This window comes from Cyclopterus lumpus, chromosome 15 (genome assembly GCF_009769545.1).
Source record: "Cyclopterus lumpus isolate fCycLum1 chromosome 15, fCycLum1.pri, whole genome shotgun sequence".
NCBI classification, from domain to species: Eukaryota; Metazoa; Chordata; class Actinopteri; order Perciformes; family Cyclopteridae; genus Cyclopterus; species Cyclopterus lumpus.
The window spans coordinates 4,406,049-4,416,639 of NC_046980.1; the positions used below are offsets into that span (position 1 = coordinate 4,406,049).

General features: G+C 43.6%; 1 protein-coding gene across 1 annotated transcript; it reads right to left on the bottom strand.

The window, feature by feature from the left end:
* Window positions 1–1,240: 1,240 nt before the first annotated feature.
* Window positions 1,241–8,503, bottom strand: ccdc172 (coiled-coil domain containing 172). The gene is made up of 8 exons (XM_034552471.1): window positions 8,425–8,503; window positions 8,150–8,235; window positions 6,419–6,535; window positions 6,067–6,232; window positions 5,183–5,284; window positions 4,497–4,599; window positions 1,495–1,576; window positions 1,241–1,279 (listed from the first exon to the last, which is right to left on the bottom strand). The coding sequence occupies exons 1-8, from the start codon at window positions 8,501–8,503 to the stop codon at window positions 1,241–1,243; spliced, it is 774 nt and encodes a 257-aa protein (XP_034408362.1).
* Between the last annotated feature and the right edge of the window lie 2,088 nt (window positions 8,504–10,591).

Sequence of the window (10,591 nt, forward strand, 5' to 3'; positions counted from 1 at the left end):
TTATGTTTTTTTTTTTAAATTTTTTAAATGGAATAAAACTATTCCCGTTACCTTCGTTTCCGTTTCGCTCATTGTTTAACGTGCCCCGCCGGACGAGATCCGGAGAGCAGCAGTCGTTATATATATATATATATTTTAGATCCAGACGCACTTTACTGAGGGGGGGGTCAAGGTTAAAAAGTCCAAATGAGATTGCGGGATCTTGTTAGGTGGCCATTGACGTTACGGATCATTCTATTAGGACTCATCAGAGAGAAAACGACCCTCTGGTGTCGGCCGACAGACGGTGTAATCATCAATTACTGAAATAACTGTCGGCGGGGCTTGAGGGATTGACGGTGGCATCTCTCATTAGGAGGCAGACAACAGACAAAAACACCATTTATTTCCCTTTAATGTTTCTTGCTGGTAACTGACTCACATTTCAGCAGAACCAGTGGCCGACGGTCATGAAACCTTCGCACCAGTCCCACAGGGGGGTGTCGGTGGGGGGGGGGGGGGGTGGGGGCGAGGGAGATTTTTATTCTTATTAGCAAATACATTTGAATTTTTACTCCGTGGTCTTTTAACATGTATAACTGCAGTGCACCTTTGAGCCACATGGGGGAGAGGCTGAAGGTGTATGTATGTTATTATTGTAGCATGCATTCTATTTGTTTTACTGATGAGAAAAAAACAACACCTAAATGCATTTATTTTCTCTATTTATTTAAAGTATTTTACATGTGAATATATTTTCAACAGCATGAGAGCATGAAAAAGTTTGACAGACATGCATCTCTTTGAAATGGTTTACAGAAATTATGTTGAGCATTAAAAAAAAAAAACATGCTCTATTGAAACAAATTCATCTTACATCTATGTTTCAATTCGGTATGTAAGCTTCTCTGTCATGACTCAACAACCCCTAGAACTGCAGTGCGACTCTTTGTCCACTAGATGGCGATCTACAACCACTCTTTGAATGCCTCGTTTGTGCATGTGGTTCGTCTCGTGCGCATAAATCATAAAGTAACTAACAAGCAACATTTCTCATTGAAGCGAACTACTTGAAACAGACATTGTATTTTGATCTTGAGAATATGGAAGAGAGGAAAAAGGTCACAGGTGCTCTATTCATGTAACTTTTAAAGTAAATAGTAAACAAACACACTGTTGACTTATCTCCGTTTGTTCTTCATATTCACGTTAGTTTTGTAAGAGAGGAGACAATCGGTGACCCGTCGACGTTCAGCCAAACCTAAAGCTGCTCCCTTCCTTGGCTGCCGTCCACATTTTGCTGATAGAAAAAAAGAAAAAAAAAGAGAAGAAATGAAAAGAGAGGAAAAAGACTAAATGAACGCTTACAAAGAACCCACCACAGAATGAGGATGAATATAATTATTTTTTTATTACTTCCTTCTTCCTGGTGGTGAGAATGAATAACGACGTGTAAATGTATAAATGTTCCGCGTTTTATTCGCCTTTGAATGAACGCTTTTGTTCCCCACGTACCGACTTCAGGAAGTCTATCTCGGAGCTGAGCGCCTCTCGCAGCAGCTCCCCTTCTTTATGCATCTCCAGCTCCTTCCTCATCCTGGGGGGGGGGGGGGGGGGGGAAATAAATACAATACAAATTGAAACCCAATGTGAGCAACTGAAGGAAAGAAAGAAAAAAAAAATCATGAAAGTTGAAAACACATTGTTTTGTCTTTTGTGTTGTTGATATCTTGCTGTTGTGGTTAATCACTCAGAAACCAAATAAACTACATGAAACATGCATATTGCGACAGAACGCTCACGAATAATAAACCAGCTTAAGATAATAGTTTCTTTTCTCCAGAAGTCTTCAGATTGTTCCGTTTCAGCATGTCAACGTGCACGATAAACGACTCCAGTACCGGAAATACACTCGGCGGCCAAACGTACAATTAGTTTGACAGTTGAGTGAAACGTCTCCTTGACTGTGGAACAAAAGAAACCCACAAAAAAAAAAACACTTTTCTGCGATTTTCTTTGTGTTTTACGACATTGTTAGTTTTCTCTGAGTTTATTGTGTTTTATTGTTTGATTGTTTTATTGTAAAGCAGTGTGTAAACTGGGTTTTTAAAAAAGGTGCTATAAAAACAACATCCAGAAGGATTTGTCGTTAGCTACAAGCTAATGCACGCTAACAGGAAGTGGGGACCTCGTGATGTGACTCACGAGAAGTGAGCCGATACACAAACTTCTTTCACGCCATCTGCTCTCAAAAGTTAATATTTCACGCTATAACTTCATGAACACAAATTAAATTGTGTTACTCGGTTGAGTTTGTTTCTGGGGGTTGAAAAAAAATAAAAATAAAAGAAGCATTGGACTCTTTGTGATTTTAAAAAGCGTCGGCAGGTGTTTCGAACGATCTATACGGAGCTGCACGTGAATCTGAACCTTCATCTTCCTTTTATTGGAAGTTAATGAAACAATAAAAACAGCGCAGCCAAAATTGCACTCTCGCAAGCAGCGTTTCAAACTTTGCTCTTCTGTGTGGAACTTACAAATCAAATTATTTTTTAGGGGCGAGCACACGGTATGATGCCATTTATTTGGGAGGTGGGGGGGGGGGGGGGGGGGGGGGGGGGGTTCTGCAGTTAAATATGAGACATCAGCACCGCAAAGACATCTTCAAATGAGCCTTCATATATATATAATATAGCACATAACACAACTCCTAAATCCCGAGGGCACATGGACTGACTATTCCAGGTATTATTTTATATATATATATTTATTTTTTTTCTCCGCTCTAGTGCGCGACAGTGAACGATCGACAGCGGGCAGCCTCCCTGTTTTGCACATTGAACACTTTTTAAATGACTGCAGCACTCATTCAAATTGACGCGCATTCAATTTCCAACAATCAATAAGCGTGGAGAGTTAAATGAGAGACGGCGAAGACGGGATTGATGGGCTCAGAACGGACGATCATACGAAGAGGGCTGAGGAGGAGGCCCCCCCCCCCCCCCCCCCCCCTGAAGACACACTCAGCACTTCCTGCAGGCTAATAAACCCAAGGGGGGGGGGGGGGCTGATAGATGGAACGAGACATGCTACCCACATGCGTGAGTGAGTTAAGGCAAGAAGGAGGATGGGGGGGTGGGGGGGGGGGGGGGGTAGAGCTTTGAAATATGTAGATTGACTGCTATATAATTAACTAGTATTAAATTATGCCGTCTCAGACTTGACGAGTGACCAAAAGCCCATTACTTTTATTTAAAAAGCCAGCTGCTCTTTTCACAGATATCCATGGGTGACAATTAAGGGAAACCTGAATACGTGAGTCCGTGCAGGGGGTCGTAGGACGGATGGCGAGGATGACAATTATGTCAGCCACGCTATGGCTAACTCACCTCAACCCAATTAAACACCCATTGGAGATGTTGGACTCTCCAGCGCCATGGTTACGTCAGGACCGTTGCTTTGGAAACTCGCGTCGAACCGACACTCAAAAGGATTCTTAATACTCGTTGACTTTTATTAATTTTCTGCTCATTCATTTTGAGACAGACGCACAGCTTCCTCTTACTGTTGGTACAAACATCTATTATATTGATGGAAATTCCACGCGCAGTTCCACACTAGTGTATATATGTATGTGTTCTGTTAAATGTTGTACATTTCTCAGCTCCGTTCAAAGTCGCTCTATATGCTTGTTTGGTAAAATCATACGTCACGTTGGAAATGAAAAAAAAAAAAAAAAAATCGAATGGCAGCTCTTTTCGCTGCATAAGCATTCAGTGCAAATACTTAAATCTCTGCCCCTCGTTAATCCCCCCCCCCCCCCCCCCCCCCCCCCCCCCCAAAAGACCTCCCTGCATCAATCACATTGGCCTCAGTTTCCTCCACTTGTTGACTGAATGAAATACACTATGGATCAAAGCCTTAATTAAGCCAAATGCTCCTAATGCGGTTATTTACACTTCTGGACTTGGACTCCAGCCAGCAGGATACAGAGAGAGAGAGAAACACCGACATGGGGGGGGTGGGGGGTGGGGGGCTCACTGGTCCACTCAGCACTTCTCGCAGTATTTCACTTCTGCGCCCCGTGAATAAAACACCTTCCGTCTGATGAGCCGGCGGTGCGACGCGTCCCGGTCGACACCCAGATTCCCTCCTGCCGAGTGCGATCGGCACCACGAGGGGCGTCGGAGGCCGTCGGTGCGACCACCGAGGTGAACTCCCACCAGTTTGATTAAGAAAACAACGCAGCGCTGGCGGAGGGGGGACAGCTAATTAAAAGACCACTGCTGCTCACCCAGGATTATTTAAAAAATAGCAGGAAGCTTCTTTGAATTAACACAACAATAGCTCAACGCCGTGTTTCCATTCGGTTTTGTTCCGTTTTGTGTTTGGATGCTTTTATTTCCCCCGCAGCGTTTTTTACAGTTTACTCTTCTGTGTCTCCGCCATACACCGTTATGGTATCGTCACGATACACAACGCCCTCCCGGCGGCCAGACAGGTGTGAAGACACTCACCTCAGACAGGTGGCGTCGGTGAGCGGCCTCCGACTGACAAACAGGCTCTCCGCTCGCAGAGACGCCGTCGTTGCTTCGGCTTCGGCCAGCTGCCGATCCAGGTCTGCAGTCAGAAAAAAGATGGCAAGCGAGACAAGACACACGTGTGCATTGTTAAAACATTTGAGGGGGCTGAGACAATGGGACCGAGATTGCATCGTACGGTACCCCCCCACCCCACCCCCGCACATCACCTCTCCCACTCATGGACCGATCACTCAATCTAGACTTCCTGGAGAGCACTGCGTCGTCAAAAAACACACCCACGGCACCGTGGCTTTTTATTTTTATTTTTATTTTTTTTAAATGGGGCGATATTTTCATTCCAAACAAGCTTAAACCTGCATTTGTGCTGGATAGCTTCCGGCGGAGAACGCATAGCGTGTAGGCGTGAGCGAAGCCCCCCCCCCCTGAACCCGCCTTCACACCTGGTTGTGAAACCAGAGACACACTTTATGTTCAACATCTGGGCTCAAGATACTGTACGACTGCCCCACCCCCCTTTTTCTCTAGATTTGGTTTCCGTCAAGCCAAAAGAAGAAATAAATATATATTTTTTTAAATAAAAAAAAATAAAAAAGGGCAGTTTAAAAAGTGCTCTCTCAGAACCACATTACCGACAGGAAATGAACATTCGGTATGTTCACCTTTCTGGGTGTAATCCAGGCCCTGCAGCGTGATCTGGAGCGCTCTCTGCTCCTTCTGCAGTGAGCTCACGCGGTCGTTCCTGCGGCTCATCAGCTCCATCTCTGATTGTGGGGGGAGGGGGGGGAAGGTGAAAAAGGTGAATCCTATTTAGGCCTCCAGGATGATTGAGAAAAATAAAAAAAATCATCCAGAGGGCTGAAGTTCAGTGAGAATTCTTACTGCTCGATGGAGAGAAAAACTTCTCAATTCCCAGGTGAATGCCATGTGGGCATTTTTCTTTAAATTGACTTTAAACGCTACCAACAATAAGAAAACTCAGATTAAATACACAATATGAAGACACTGGTCCTCATTGGTGAAGGGAGCGATACCCTCAACCTGTCGGAACTAATGAAAACACTTCAAACCACATCAGGATAATTTGTCATTAAAAGTCGCCCGGCTTTGAGAAATATAATATAATATAATATATAAACCATTGGGACTGCAACTTCTGTAAAAATAATTACAACACAGTATGTGTTGATTGAACATATTGATGAAATTAAATTAACACTATGCATAGCTTTCCTTTCCTTTTGAATACAAATCTTAGACTACTGTAGCTTTAAGCTTTGTCTGTCGGTGCACATTATTGATCATATGGATACACTGATCAGATACCTGGCATGGAAACATCTTAAAAAAAAAAAAAAAAATGGCATCACTTGGTCGAACTGTCGTCGTCTCCAGCCGAGCATCGTTTGGGCTCGACTGGTTCCAACATGGCTGCCGAGTCACTAATGTTCTCATTGTACAACTAAATGCTACGCTGACGTACAACATGATCATACAACATCATCTGTCTACCGCGACAGCGGCACAACTGACAGTCTCCTGCGACCTTTGTGTAAGGATTCCACCTCCCTCTGCAGGTCCAGGACCTCGGTGTGCGCTTGGCTCTGGAACACGACGCCTCTGTTCGCGCAAAGACTGAACTCCCCGTTGAACTTTGAGATCTCTTGGAGGAAGTTCTCCTCCTCTTCTTTCCACTCCCACTTTATCTTGGCCTGGGATGAAAAGACAAGATCATGGGAAATGATGTCCAACAATAATAAAGAGTGCAGCATTGTTGATGATACAAGTTGGAGGACATCTTCGCACTATGAAAGCCGACCGGGTTTTCATATTACACATAACCAACGTGACGTACAAAAAAAAAATGTAAATATTGATTCAGGCGGCTTCAAACCCACGAGGCGGTCCCTCCGTTGGTTTCCGTGGCAGAGCGTCTCCTCAATTCGCCTCAACATCTGGACTTCGCATTTCTTCGCCAGGTCACGATGCAGCTCCATCGCAGACGAGCGCTGAGCCTGGAGCGCGAGGAGATGAGTGGGCAGTCAAGACAGATGTACGAAGAGGGACCTCATACAAGTTAGCGATCCCACAGAAGGAGAAATTAGATTCAATGAAAAATCATGTACACGGCGACATGTTACAGTGAGCCTCTTTTTTTGACTACTTTTAGTCAAAAAAGATCCCCTGAGGTTTCTTTTCGTCTTCAACATCTCTCTCTCACTATATACACACACACACACACACACTTTTAAACTTTTCTTGTTTACTTCCCCTAGCCTCTCATCGCCCCGGTTGTGATTACATGGTACAGCCCAAGGGATAGAAAATTGCCAAATTACGTGGGAGGGTAAATTCATGCAGGACGCCTCTTTAAAAAAAAGACGCCTCGGGCACGACTTCCCGTAGAGTTTTATTTATTTATTTTTTCAGTCTGTTGCTCGAGCTGTCGAGGAGGTGAGTTTCTTGCGTGGCGGCATGCGTTTTTTTTCGCCGAGCACAATCGGCTCCCAAGTTTTCTAAACAGTGTAATTATCTTAAGACAGCTCTCGTAAACTGTAAGGTGTTACGTCACGAGAGCTGTAAACACACACACACACACACACACACACTCACACAGTGTGCTGTAAACACTCCTTGCTTATCTGATGTGAAGCGCTTCAATATTCCACTCCATAGGGGTCAGAATAAAAAGGTATCAGTATCCTGTGTTCTCGGGCCAGATAATACTGCGTTCAGCAAGCTTTACTAATAAGAGAGTAATCTGCTCTTTTGATCGGATGTCCACTTATACAGGCGCAGGAAGAAGTGAGCGATATTTCTGAGGGGGGTCAACGAGCCTGCCTTTGACATCATATCTCACACATGCTGAAAGGTTTCTCTAATGTTATCCGGTGGAAATTAGCAATTGATTTTCCAGCGGCACTGTTGATGAAAACGAATGGGAGAGATTAAGTGTTTTAAATCATAAAAGCAGATCAGCACATCAATATGCCGATATGCACTTCTTTTCCTCATATGTCAATGCCACTATACTGTATGCAGCCCCAAGGTACGGCAATTAATGCAGTTCCTGGTTTTATTTTTGTATCTTTGTCACTAACAAACAATCCCTGTTTTATAAATCCATCCTGGACAAGCAGTACAATTATATGTTTTCCTTCTGACGCAATGGTAAAATATTAACCAATCCTTCATGATGCGACCGCTCCTTACGCAAGAGCCCCAGATGAATATTTACTGTATGTACTCACAGTTCAAGGTCAAACACAATGATATGAGTATAAGGCTGTGCAAATATCAGGCTGAGCTGTCACAACTCACCAGAAAGCTACCATGAAACAGGCAATAGTCACATGTTCCTCCTATGAATGAGTATTAATAACAATTGGTAAAAACCTGTTAAAACTGATTAAACCTATTCGAACGTTAACAACCATTAACACTGTATTGTCGGGCGCCATTTTGTGTCAAGACAACCAATTTTGGTAACAAGTTCAAACACGGCTTTCCAAAATCATCCATGTGCCAAAAGAAGAGGCGGTTATTGAAAAACAGCGCAAGAAAACGTGTTCATAATTCACACATTAGCAACATACGAGAAGAAAAGCAGATGGTTTTCATGGCGTCACCTTTGACTCGATCTCCTCGCAGGTGTTCGCGTTCTTCTCCGTGACGCTCTTGATCTCCTCGATGCATCTGATGATGGCCACTTTGACTGAAGTAGAGATGTGTGGAGAAAACCAACATCAGATTAAATAAAATAAATAATAAATAAATAATAATAAATTAAATTAAACTTAAATGTGGGTTGATAAAAGAGGCTAATAATTCATATTGCTTCTAGCTTGTGTTGCTAGCTGGAATGTAAGCTAGCTATGTTAGCTAAGTTGGCATGCGAGCATACCTTTTTTGTTTTCTTGTGTCTGTTCACTTTGCTGCTGTTCAGTTAGAAGGATTTGTTGGAAGAGTGTGTCTAAACTCATGTTTTGAGTCAATAATTGGCTTAACAAGTCACCTAAAAATGAAAGAAATACACCCCGCTAGCTCACAGCTAGCGTCAGTTAGCGCCCTCCGACGTCTCGTTACGCTCACGTTGCCACGGAGACGAACGTAACCCACGTCGATGACGCAGCTTTTCAGGAAACAACCGCCGGCTGTGACAGCGTCGCCAACCGGTTACAGACGCGACTCACGTCGCTAATAAACGGTAAAGTAATATTTAAAAAAAGAAGAAGCGCAGGTTAAATAGTTAGCCGGCGTTACCGTTAGCTAGCTAGCTAGCTAACTAAACCGGAAGTACATGTGCGACCGGGTCACGTCACCGTGTAGCTACATGTTTGACAAATAACGTTAGCTAACGTCATTCATTTGCGTTTAATGTTTGCCTCAATTACGTCACTATTTCCGTCGCGTGTATACCCCCCCGTGCTGCTACCTCCGTTAACATGACCCCCCCCCCATACTTTCATTGACCAGTCCAATCCCTCGCGCGACTGTTGCACGTAATGAAGCGCTGTGTCAGCACAGTCAGCAGTTTCCTCAACAGTAATCCATTGAGACTCCGCCGCCTACATTTGACACACACGCACGCACACACACACACACACACACACACACATTAAAAAAAAAAAATCTTGAACAGAAAGAAAGAAATGGAGCTTCTGATCCGGTGCCATGAGCCACATTACGCGCGTGAAACGTCAAAATGACCCGAGGACTACATCATTGTGACACGCATTTGCAAAATTAATATCACATATTGATTGAGGCTTTTCATAAATCACCCCCCCCCCCCCCCCCCCTGACTGGCGAGGCTCCCCCTCTGGAGACTGGAGAACAAGCAAAGTCATCACATTGTACCAGCCGCAGCCTGTCGTTCATCCGTACCTACTTTCTGTCATGTTCCCTGTAAAACAAATATATATATTAATAATAAAAAGTGGCGGAATCTATTCAGCAAAATTGAAAAGCCATTTAAAAAAAAAAAAAAGAAAAGAAAAGTGACTGTACCTTTTTGCAGGGTTGATTCATCGCACCTAATCACAGCTTCCCTTTCAATAAGGGAGCATTCACTGAGGTTTAAATAAGCTATTTCATCCCATCTCTGTGTGTGTGTGTGTGTGTGTGCGCGCGTGCGTGTTGATTTACTATGGCGCACGCCAGCATCCTTGATTGATTCATCCCGGTCTTTAATGCAGAGAGGGGGCTCGTTGACATAGTCTGGTCATTTAGTGGATTAGCCTCTAAATATATACCGTGTGCAGGCAAATCAATGCCCCGTAAGAGAGGGTTACGCACGGCGTGGTGCGTCGCCCGTGCACCGTATGACCACCACGCTCTGTCTGGTCGAATCCCTGTCGCCATTTTTAGCCATTTTTGTAATTTCACCCTCACACAAGGAGATATCAAAACAACAACAAATGGTTTCATGTCCCTTTTTTTCTTCTTCTTCTTTTTAAATCAAGGCCCCCCTCTCTGTTCGCTTCAACACCACCGACAGATGGCGGCATCCTCCCGGTGTCAGGGGGGCTTATCGGCCCGTATCTTTTTGTGTATGGAGGATGAATGTTTTATTTAATAAAATAACAATGTGTATCATCAGCATCAACTCTCAGCATGCTGTCGTCACAGGTGGCGGATGATGTTGCGTAAGAATATATATGTTTTTTTGTTGTTGTCATTTTGAGAATGGGATTGACGTGACAGCAAACTGGGAGGAGCCACGCGCATGCTATATAGGTGCATCTGAAATGTGTCCATTCATGTTTATTTTATTTTTAAGTGGCACTCTTTAAAAAAAAAAAAAAAAAGGGGGGATTCCGATCTAACAAATTGCCACGAGCACTCCTGAAAAATACAAAAGCACGCACACACACATGTAGAGTGGATCATTTGACACGCTGTGGTCATATGTGGCACGTGTGTGCTTTTTGACATTTGTTTTGAATGGAAAAGTTATAACGTTTTATTCTGTGAGAATATGAGCTGGGAAAGTAAACATAATCAAAGTAAACATAATTAAAACATCATAATAACCCCAAAGAGAGTTATAGTGATAATAATAAGCTTAA